The sequence below is a fragment of the Piliocolobus tephrosceles genome, chromosome 16 (assembly GCF_002776525.5).
Source record: "Piliocolobus tephrosceles isolate RC106 chromosome 16, ASM277652v3, whole genome shotgun sequence".
NCBI classification, from domain to species: domain Eukaryota; kingdom Metazoa; phylum Chordata; class Mammalia; order Primates; family Cercopithecidae; genus Piliocolobus; species Piliocolobus tephrosceles.
In genome coordinates this window covers 16,566,312-16,577,467 of record NC_045449.1, presented here as the reverse complement: position 1 = coordinate 16,577,467, position 11,156 = coordinate 16,566,312, and the positions used below count along the sequence as shown (strand labels likewise).

General features: G+C 55.6%; 1 protein-coding gene and 1 pseudogene across 1 annotated transcript; both read left to right on the top strand.

The window, feature by feature from the left end:
• Positions 1 to 1,669: 1,669 nt before the first annotated feature.
• On the top strand, positions 1,670 to 2,325 carry ADORA2B (adenosine A2b receptor). The gene has a single exon (XM_026456277.1). It carries the CDS (start codon positions 1,798 to 1,800, stop codon positions 2,323 to 2,325), a length of 528 nt encoding a protein of 175 aa, XP_026312062.1. The 5' UTR covers positions 1,670 to 1,797.
• A 4,255-nt stretch (positions 2,326 to 6,580) lies between these two features.
• On the top strand, positions 6,581 to 7,358 carry LOC111526447 (annotated as a pseudogene).
• Positions 7,359 to 11,156: the final 3,798 nt, after the last annotated feature.

The window sequence follows — 11,156 nt, the reverse complement described above, 5'->3', positions numbered from 1 at the left end:
CCTCGGTACAAGGACAGATGTTACTGTTCATGCCTGTGGAGGGCTGAGGGGTTTTTCTTCTTGTTGTTTTTTTAGAGACAGGGTCTCCCTCTGTTGCCCAGCCTGGATGGAAGGCAGTGGCATGATCCCAGCTCACTGCAGCCTCGAACTCCTGGCCTCAAAAGATCCTCCTGCCTCAGCCTCCCAAGTAGCTGGAACTACAGGCACCTGCCACCGTGCCTGACTGATTTATTGTTTGTTTGTTTGTTTGTTCAGAGATGGGGTCTCCCTACATTGGCCAGGCTTGTCTTGAATTCCTGGCCTCAAATGATCCTCCCGCCTTGGCCTCCCAAAGTTTTGAGATTGTAGGCATGAGCCATATTGTTGTCGTTGTTACAGCTACATTGAGATATAATTTATGTGCCACACAATGCATCCCTTTCAAGTGTACAGTTCAGTGGCTTTGGGATATATCCACAGAACCGTACAACCATCACCACATTGAGAAAATTTTTATCACCCTAAAAAATCTTATACCCTTTAGCAGTCACCCCATGTTTTGCTTTTTGCTTAACATGATTTTACAAGCACCTTTTCCTGTTTCTGGAAAATCTCCTTACCCATCCTCTTTGGTGACTATCAGCAAAGGCTTTCAGGTGGTGAAATAGCGTGGCCAGGCGTGCTCTAGAACAATGGTGTTGGCGAGGGCTGCAGAAGCTGAGGACCCACAGGCAGAGAGGGAGCGATGGCAGAAGCAGGTGGTGAGAAGGGATTGGGGGCAAGACTGTGGGTAGAGGGAATCAAGGCTCTGGAAGCAGAACCAGCAGCACTGCTGATCACTGGGACGCGTAGAAAGGCGGAGGCTCAGGGTGTCAGCAAACTTCCTAGGGTGGGTGAGGGTTGCGAGGTCATTAACGAACAGGGTCCCAGGAAAAGGCAGCAGCACAGGTTTGGGGAGAATTAGAGATGAGCTTGGTTTTGGACTTGTTGGATTTGGGGCCGCCAGTCTCTCCTGCCGAGTCCCGCAGTGGGCAGTGGGATGTTAGGATCTGGTCCTCAGGAGGCTGTTAGGGCTGAAGCAAGAGATTTGGGAGTTAAGGGTGTGAGGGTCACGTGGGAGGCCTCCGGAACCCGTGCCGATCCAGGGTGAGTGTGAAGGAAAGAAGAAAGAGGGCCCGGGGAACACTGGTATTTTCGGGCGGAGGACGAGGATGGGACGGACACGAGCCTGCCTTAAGGAAGAAGGCAGAGCGGGGCCGTAGGACAGTGGCGGGGGAGCGGGTGGAGGGGGTGGAGGGGCGAGGGTGGAGAACAGCGCTGAGCAGCAGGGAGGCGGCCGGGGCTGCAGCCCCCAAGGGCTCCTTGCAGTCCGGCGCCGCGGCCTGGGGACAGCTAGGGTGGTGCCGCGCTGCCCGAGACTGCTGCACGAGCGAGGACTGCGGCCTCGGCTCCCTGCCTGCCCGACAGCACCCCATCCAGTCGGCCTGCCCTTGGTGCTCAGGGTTAGCATGGAGTGAGCTCGCCTCTCCCGGGGGTGCGTGGCCCTGGGGGGTCCTCTCGCTGCGGCTCCTGGGACTGGCGGGCGCCCGGGGCAGAGCCCAGCCCCATCCCACGAGCCACCCGGACTGGAAGGCGGTGCGAGCGCTGGGACACAGCCTCCGAGCTTGAGCGTGACGGGAGGTTGGGGCAATTTGTTAGTTTTCGGCCGCCACCAAGACGCGACGCTGAGCTTGGACCGCAGGGCCCCGCGCGGGCGCGAACTTTGGGCTTGGGCGGGTGGTGCTCCGCCCAGCCCGAGACGGGCGGGCGCGCCGGCCAATGAGTGCCTCCTCTTGGCCGCGGCCCCGACCCCTGGGTCCCGGCCCGCAGCTCCCCAGCCCCGGGGCTCAGAAGCGGCCGGCGGAGGCGCTGTCCGGGCGCTACGCCCATGCCCGGCGGGGCTCACGCGGCTGTCCCGCGCCCGGCGCGCCTCCGGTAGGGGACGCCCGGGGCCCGGCCGGCCCGGCCATGCTTCTGGAGACACAGGACGCGCTGTACGTGGCGCTGGAGCTGGTCATCGCCGCGCTGTCTGTGGCGGGCAACGTGCTGGTGTGCGCTGCGGTGGGCACGGCGAGCGCGCTGCAGACGCCCACCAACTACTTCCTGGTGTCCCTGGCAACGGCGGACGTGGCCGTGGGGCTCTTCGCCATCCCCTTTGCTATCACCATCAGCCTGGGCTTCTGCACTGACTTCTACGGCTGCCTCTTCCTCGCCTGCTTTGTGCTGGTGCTCACGCAGAGCTCTATCTTCAGCCTTATGGCCGTGGCAGTCGACAGGTACCTGGCCGTCTGTGTCCCGCTCAGGTGAGGCACTCGGCGCCCCCCGAACTCGGGGTCCCGTCAGAGCTCCCAAATGGGTCGTTCTCTTAAGGCCGGGGTTCCTCCCTTGGGGACCCCAGACGGGACAGGCCGGCGGCGCGCGGGGCGCTTGGAGGTCTGGTTTCCAGCCTGGCCACCCTGCCCCGCTAAACAAGTGCGCCCGGGCACCCAAGACGTCTCGGATGCATGTCCCTCTAAGGAGATCCGCGTAGGGACAGCTCTAGGGGATCCGGGGAGTGCAGCCCCCGGCGCCCGGCTAGGCGCCCTGGAAACCCAGGGAAAGCGTCACCCTCGTGGGCGGGTGGAGCCCGGGGCACGGGAGGTTTGGTGATCACATCTCCACCCCTGCCGCGAAGGTCGTTCCTAACACTTGCCCGCAGCGGCGGTGTCCACGAGAGTGGCCGCACCAGAGCTGGGCCCCGGGTCCAGAGCGGCGGCCAGACGCAGTCCCGGTAGCTTCCCACCAAGGGCATGGCAACTTTGGACGCTGGGCATTCGCACCCTCAGGATGGACACGCATGAGCCAGCTTCAGAACGTGCCTGCTGAGGAGAGGCTGCCCGGGCCCATCCCAGGGGAATGTGTCCGTTAACTTTGGGGAACGCTGTGGACACTTGTTTCTGCGTGTTTAATGGTGACTCAGATTACCTCCATATACTTTTAAAAGGAGTTACAGTGCTTCCTGGTGTCTGGCAAAGGGCCTCACAGCCTCCCTGCCCTTGTGTAACCGTTTATCTCCTGCTGCCCTGTCGGGGAGCAGGCTGAGAAGGGCTGAAAATGGTGGCGAACTTACCTGTCCACTCTCTCCCACCCTGAACTGAGAAAATCTAGGATTCAGGGGATGGAGTCAGCCAGCCACCAGAGTGGATTCCCAGTTGGAGCTGTTGACTTCAACATTGAGAATCTGTAGAAAGTATTTATTCTCTGTTTTTGGTGCCTGGGCCACTTTGGCATTTCTGAGGAGAGCTTGAGATCTCTGTAAATTTGGAGCTGAGGCAGGGAAACTAAATCACAGAGAAGGAAGGAAGGGAAGGAAGTCATTTATTGGGTGCCAATTCTGTGCAGACAGTTTATAATAAATGTGTCCCCAGCAGTCCTTGCAAGTAATACCAGAGGATAGGGGCTGTAACCTGCATCTCATAGAGGAGGGGTGGTGGCTCAGGGAGATTGGAGTCTTGCCCAGGATGGTGTATCAGGGACGGGTGTCAGAGCCGGGGCTTGAACTCACAGCTGGCACCATCTCCCCACCCATGGCCACCCTGCAGGGCCAAGTGTGGCACTGTGTTTGGGAGACAGGAAGAAAAGTGCTCTGCCGTTTCTGGAGGAGGAGCCTGCCTGCAGTAAATTGGTGGTTGTAGGGGAATGTGTTTGTGGGAATGGAGTGGGGGAATGCTCCCAAGGCCATTTGAGTAGGCAGATGTGTTGGGCTTGGTCGCTGTGGGTTGTGTTGTGGATCCCAGCAGCAACAGAAACCTCCTGCTTGGGAGGGCTGTGAGCCACATGTGGGTGTCTGGCCGCTCTACATGCTGCTGCCCATGCTATTGGACCAGGAGGCCCCATGCCTCCCATCAGCTCAGGGATTTCCAAGGCGTAGGGAGGACAGCAGTCTCTTCTCTCTCTTCTGGGTCCCTTCCCCCTGCCTTTTGGTGTCATCGTTGTTACCTGATGGCCTCTTGGATGTTTTACGTTTAGCAAAGGAGTCATAAGCCCCAGCCTGAGTTGTCCATCTAATGAAAACCCCTTGGACTTACCCTGGCAGAGACCAGAGACCCAGAGAGGAGTTACGGAACAATCTCCCAGGCCACAGGGAGCAGGAAGTTCCATAAAAGTTTAAATCTGTTCCTTCTTGTCCTGGTTTGTGCTGGGTGGGGTCTTGAAAAAAATGGGTGTGGGCGTGTTAAGGGGAAAGTGCTGTGAATCACAGGCCCTGAACTTCTTTGCATTGCCAAGGGCAGGAGGGGAGAACACTGAGGCTCGCCCCATCCTGCCTTCCTGGCCCTTCCACAGAGCTTGGAGGTCTGTAAGAGGTGCACAGGCAGTCCCCAGCTCCCTGCCCCAGAGGTAGTCATCTGACCTGGCCACAGCACCACCCCAACCCTGGTGGGTGGGAGAGGTGTACTGGGGCCCCCAGGGCTTCCCTCTGGGGGAGCTGGTGCTGGGGCAGGCCTTCCCTCAACTGGCCTAGCAGTTCATGGCCCTTTGGGAGGAGGTTAAAATACAGATTACAGGGCCCCACCTGGTTGTACTGAATCAGAATCTCTGGAGTGGGATGTGGGGGGATTCCAGCAGTGGGATCTTTAACCAGGGACATCTGGTTCCACCTATCTGAGAACCCTCCTAGAGTCGCGGCCTGAAGCTCTCTTCACTTCACTGACACAGGCTGGGTGCAGGGCGCCCCAAACTCTGACTTGGCCCTGAGGCCCTCCTGGGGTCGTGGAAGTCCAGGTGAGAGTAAAGTCGGAAGTGCCCTGTTTGGGAGGAGGTGTCTCTCCTTTGAAGCCAAGCAATAAGGAGGGTGAGGTGCAGGGAGTGAGGGCTGAGGGCTTAGGCAAGGACAGTCCTGGGACCTACCCCCAGTTCCTCCCGGTTCACGGGCTCCAAATGTGAGGCCTGTGGCCACAGAGACCACAGCCCCCACCTGCCACCGCGTTGCCAGGGTGTTTACTGATATGACAGATGACAGTGTAGAAGGGAGGGGAGCCCTGAGGGAATGCCGGGGACAAATATGACACCCTTGGCCTGGCTGGGAAAAGGAGTGTCTGCTTGCACCAGGCACTGCCCTTTGCCTTCAGGACAGGGCTGGCCACAAACAGAAGTCCATTGCCTCTGGTTCAAGTCCATAGACAGTTCCTGATGTTGGGGCCTGGCGGGGGTTCCAGTCCCAGTGGTGCGTGCAGCTCCTGGGCCGGGGCAGGTGGGCGTTTATAAGCAGGAGGGTGTGGGCCCTGCCCAAAGCTGCTCCCAGCTCTCACTTCACCCTCAGGGAGGAGCACTTCCTCCTCCCTGCTTGAATCCTGTTCCTTTCATGCCACACCCACTGTGGGGGCCTTCCCTGCTGGTAGACTCAGTTTCCCTGGCCCTCTGGCACTGAGTGTCTGGTGGGGCTGAGGCCAGCTGTTCTCCTAGTGGAACTGAAAGAGAGTGGATCCGGGAGGGTTTAGTTGGCCAGATGGGTCCAGCGCCATGTTTATCTGACCTATCCCTGGACCCTGCCTGGTCATCCTCCCTGCTCTTGCCACATTGAGGCTTTTCTCTGCACCTCACGTATCTGGTCTTCGAGGTAGGGATTAAAGACCTCTTAGCAAGACTTTGTGCCTTGAGTGAAAATGTGGCCTCCACTTAGGGTGGGAGTTGGCGGGGGGTTCTGAATGTTTTTCAGAACTTTAAAAAATTGAGCTATAGGTCCGGGCACGGTGGCTCACGCCTATAATCCCAGCACTTTGGGAGGCTTAGGAGGGTGGATCACCTGAGGTCAGGAGCTCGAGACTAGCCTGGCCAACATGGCAAAACTCTGTCTCTACTAAAAACAAAAAAATTAGCCGGGCGTGGTGGTGGGTGCCCATAATCCCAGCTACTCAAGAGGCTGAGGCAGGAGAATCATTTGAACCCAAGAGGCAGAGGTTGTGGTGAGCCGAGATCACGCCATTTCACTCCAGCCTGGGCGACAAGAGCGAAACTCCTTGTCAAAAAAAACAAAAAAAATTGAGCTATAGTCTAGGCACAGTGGCTCACGTCTGTAATCCCAGTGCTTTGAGAGGCCAAGGCGAACAGATCAGTTGAGGCTAGGAGTTCGAGACCAGCCTGGCCAACATGGCAAAATACCGTCTCTACTAAAAATACAAAAATTTGGCTGGGCGTTGTGGCACACGCCTGTAATCCCAGCTACTCGGGAGGCTGAGGCAGGAGAATTGCTTGAACCCAGGAGGCAGAGGTTGCTGTGAGCCAGGATTACACCACTGCACTCCAGCCTGGGCAACAGAGTGAGACTGTGTCTCATACACACAAAAATTGAGCTATAATTCCTGTCCCATAAAATTCACTGGTAATGTTTGAAATAAACCTTGTCAGGGGCTGGATACAGTGGCTCATGCCTGTAATCCCAGCACTTTGGGAGGCTGAGGCAGGTGGATCACCTGAGGTCAGAGTTCGAGACCAGCCTGGCCAACATGATGAAACACTGTCTCCACTAAAAATACAAAAATTAGCTCTTTTCCGTGGCGCCTCGGAGGCGTTCAGCTGCTTCAAGATGAAGCTGAACATCTCCTTCCCAGCCACTGGCTGCTAGAAACTCATTGAAGTAGATGATGAAGGCAAACTTCGTACTTTTTATGAGAAGCGTATGGCCACAGAAGCTGCTGATGCTCTGGGTGAAGAATGGAAGGGTTATGTGGTCCGAATCAGTGGTGGGAACGACAAACAAGGTTTCCCCATGAAGCAGGGTGTCTTAACCCATGGCCGTGTCCGCGTGCTACTGAGTAAGGGGCATTCCTGTTACAGACCAAGGAGAACGGGAGAAAGAAAGAGAAAATCAGTTCGTGGTTGCATTGTGGATGCCAATCCGAGTGTTCTCAACTTGGGTATTGTAAAAAAAGGAGAGAAGGATATTCCTGGACTGATGATACTACAGTGTCTCGCCGACTGGGCCCCAAAAGAGCTAGCAGAATCCGCAAACTTTTCAATCTCTCTAAAGATGACGATGTCCGCCAGTATGTTGTGAGAAAGCCCTTAAACAAAGAAGGTAAGAAACCTAGGACCAAAGCACCCAAGATTCAGCGTCTTGTTACTCCACGTGTCTTGCAGCACAAACGGCGGCAAATTGCTCTGAAGAAGCAACGTACTAAGAAAAACAAGGAAGAGGCTGCAGAATATGCTAAACTTTTGGCCAGAAGAATGAAGGAGGCTAAGGAGAAGTGCCAGGAACAAATTGCGAAGAGACGCAGACTTTCCTCTCTGCGAGCTTCTACTTCTAAGTCTGAATCCAGTCAGAAATAACTTTTTGAGTAACAAATAAATAAGATCAGACTTGGAAAAAAAAATACAAAAATTAGCAGGGCATGGTGGCGTACACCTGTAATCCCAGCTACTCGGGAGGCTGAGGAAGGAGAATTACTTGAACCTGGGAGGTGGAAGTTGCAGTGAGCCCCAGTCTGGGTGACAAGAGCAAAACTCTGTCTCAAAAAAATGAAAAAATAAAAAAGCTTGGCAGGAAGATTTCTGGCTCTGGGTCGTATCCTGCAGCTTTCCCAAGAGCTCCTTCCTTGGGTTCACCCTTCTTCTGCATCAGTGTTCTTTCTCTTCCAGATCATTCCCATGGGAATAAGTTGGATGATGGCCCCCTAAAAAACGTATGTCCATATTTTAATTCCCAGAACCTCTGACTACGCGCTTATACAGCCAAAACAAAAAACAACCAACCAAAACCCCACAAATACTGCCTTCTGTGGATCTTGAGAGAAGGAGCTTATTTGGATTATCTGGGTGGCCCCTTAATGCGATCGCACTCAGCAGATAAATCTGCAGAGAAGGCCGTGTGAAGGTGGAGGCCACAGCCAAGGAATGAAGGACGGCCACCAGAAGCTGGAAGAGGCAACAGATCCTCCCTTGGGACCTCTGCCAGGAGCGTGGCCCACACCTCGAAGTCAACCTTCTGGCCCTGCTTGTTTTAAGCTGCTAGGTTTGTGGGGCTTTGTCACAGCAGCACCAGGAAGTACGATCAATGCCCCTTCACTTCCTCATCTATTCCTCTGCCTCCCCTCCCCCGCAAACTCCTCCACTTGTCACGAGGATGCCCCTGAATTCTCCTGTCAGGTCACCCATGCGCCCTCCCTCTTCTGGCAGAATCGAGCTGTCACTTCTCGGACCTCGTTGAACGTGTTCTCTCTGCAGCTCCTGGTGGGCACTGTGGGCCCCCAGCTGGACTCCTGCTCCCCTGTAACCACTCCACACAGCAGCCAGATGGATGACTTGAAACCTAAGCCACATCATACCGTTCCCCTGTTTACCGCGCTGCCAAAGCACCGAGGGTGAAATCCCCATGCCCTACCCTACCCTGAGGCTGTGCATGGTTGGCCTTCACCCCCCATTCTTACTCACCACAGGCAAGTTCTTTTCTCACCCATGGTCTTTGCACCCCCATTCCTCACTTCACCCACCTGGAGAGACTTCTCAGCCACTGCATTTGGTTTACCGCCATCTCTAGTTATCCCATTAAACCATGTCCTTACTTAGATTCTCTCTGCGCCCAGTGCGCTAGCTTTGTGGGCAGGGGCCTTGTCTTACAGCCCAGGATGTAGCACGATGCTGGCACAGGCTAGGAAAGCACATTATGGATGAATGCATGAGTGACTGGGTAAAAAGGGCACATGTCAGGCTACGTCATGCCCAGGGAACAGCTGGACATGTGGGAGGGGAGGGTCCGAGACAGCAGATGTACAGTGAGGGCCCAAGGGCTCTGTGAAACACCAGAAGAGCTGCTCCCACAAGTTCCAATGAACAGAAGACAGGAAAACCGTCTTCTGAAAACATCTCTCATGGGCCTGAGGGACAAAAGGGTGGGGAGGAGTGCAGAGGTGTCCAGGGACTGCCAGGCAGCCAGCAAGGGCTGTGGGCCAGAGGCCCAGGCTGAGGCCAGGGGCTGCGGATGCGCAGGATGTGACGCATGGACCCTGGCTCCTGGTCCCATGCACAGGCCTGCATCAGGGTATCACCCAGGCCTGGGTGTTACTTTGCTGTCATTTATCCTCCATTGTTAGTACACAGTCCTCCCAACTCCACTTCCCAGGTAGCAACCTTAAAACCAGCAGGTGCTGTTTATAATCCTGCTGGGGCCTCCAACTGAGATAAGGGGCTGGTTCCTGGTGTGTTGTTCCAGGGGACACACACATGCCTAGGCAGGGGCCAAGGTCTAGTTTGGTCAGTGAGGCCTTCAAACGTGTCTTGGAACCAGGTCAGAACTGGGGTAATTCAATCCAGAGGGTACCTGAAGGCCCTGTCCCCTTGGGGAGGGTAGAGTCAGCCTGACCTGGCTGGACGGTCATCAGGGGCACATGGGAACTGCAAGGCAGGGGAGATGGAAGTGGACTTGGTGTGTGCTGGGGTGCTGTGGACAGGTTCCCTCTGAAGGAGGCTGGGAAGGAGGGCCAACTCAAGCCACCTTGGGCCCTGCCCTGAGACTGGAGCCTGGAGCTGCTCCCAGAGGGCAGAGGCCTCCTCTCCAGACCAGGCACAGCCTGCAACAGCTCTGCATGCCTGGAGGTGACCAAGTGCCCTGGAGCAGCACAGCCAGGGAAACAGCGCCTGGCCTCATGCCTTGGACATCTCCACTGAATTCTGAAAAGGACTGTGGCTGCCTTTGGTTGTCTGGAGAAGAGGATAAAGGAAAAAAAAGTCAACATTGTCCCACTACAGATCACCTGGCTCCTTTCTCAGTGACCATGTGCAGGGCAGGACCCAATCCCTGTGTCTCACTCTTCTCATTTGTCAGTTTGTGATCACACCATGGGTGTACCCTGCAGGTACTGATATGGGGAAGTGTCCTCAGCCACTCTGGACATTGAGATTTTCAGTCTTATGAATGGCAGCCATTGTTCCCAAGCCGTTTCTGGGTGCCAGGCACCTTACATCCTTAATCTCCTTTGATCTTTACAACCACCCTATGGGAGCAGATACAGTTATCTTCATACCTCACAGATAAGGAGATGGAGGTGCAGAGAATTACGTTTAGCCCAGGGTCACATGGAAGCCAGGACTGAGTCAGCCTATCTTCCCAGGAGCCCTTAACCATCATGTGAGCAGCTAGAGGGAAGGACTGCACACCTCGAGGTCACCCCCAAACACCCCCTTGATGAGGGGTCCCTTCTAGTGGTGGATGAATAAGGACACTGGCAAATTGTGATTAGATCCCTTTAATTATTACCTGGACAAAGAAGACTCCAGCTAACCCATCAAATGGACGAATGAAGAAAGCTAAGCCCTGGCCAGTGTGAATGGAATTTCACAGCATTTGCCTGACAGCTGCGAGGCCCTGTGGATCTCCTGCCACCTGCTCCTTCCTCAGATTGGGGAACTGAGGCCCAGCCTTTTCTTTTTGCCTCAGATTCATTACTGACTCCAGAATGGGGCTTTAACCATGATTATTCTGCCCTAAGGTATTAACTTGATAGGCTCTTGGACTCTGAGGCTCACCAGCCAGAGACAGCACCATGGGCAGTGGGAACTCAATGGCAAATAGTGAATGTATCTTCTTGGACAGAATTGAAGTGGAGAACAGCCTGTCCCAGGCATGGGCGGGCAGGCTTCCACTCAGTCTGGGCTGAGGGGCAGTGCTGCTTCTGTAGGGTAGAGGGTTGAGCGGTGTGGTAGGTGGGAGGAGAGCGCCTGCGGAGCTGGGAGTGCAGGGTGCGCTGGAGCAGGGGGACTCCTGAGCTGGCCTGGCACCTTGGGTACTTTGCACCTTGGGGGTGTGAGTGGGCACGAGATTCGGGCTGTAGTGGGGGACGGGCCAGGGAGCAGGCAGCTTGAGGAGGGCCTAGAGCTTGCTGAGGGGTTTGGATTTTGTCCTGAAGGTGCTGGTGAGTCCATGAAGGAGTCGCATTTATTATTTTCTATTTTTTTGAGTTAGAAATCAACCAGTGGGCATAGAAGTAAACAATCAAAAGTACAAAAGGGCCCAAAAAGGAAAGCAAGAGCCCCCGACAGTCCCTCTCCCGGGGGCAGCCCCCAGACCATTTCTCCTGGCATTTGCCCCGAGGGGCGCTCCGGGCTGAGCCCTGGTTTTGTGCTGCCATCTTGAAGCAGAATCTGTTGACTCCCGACTGTGAGCC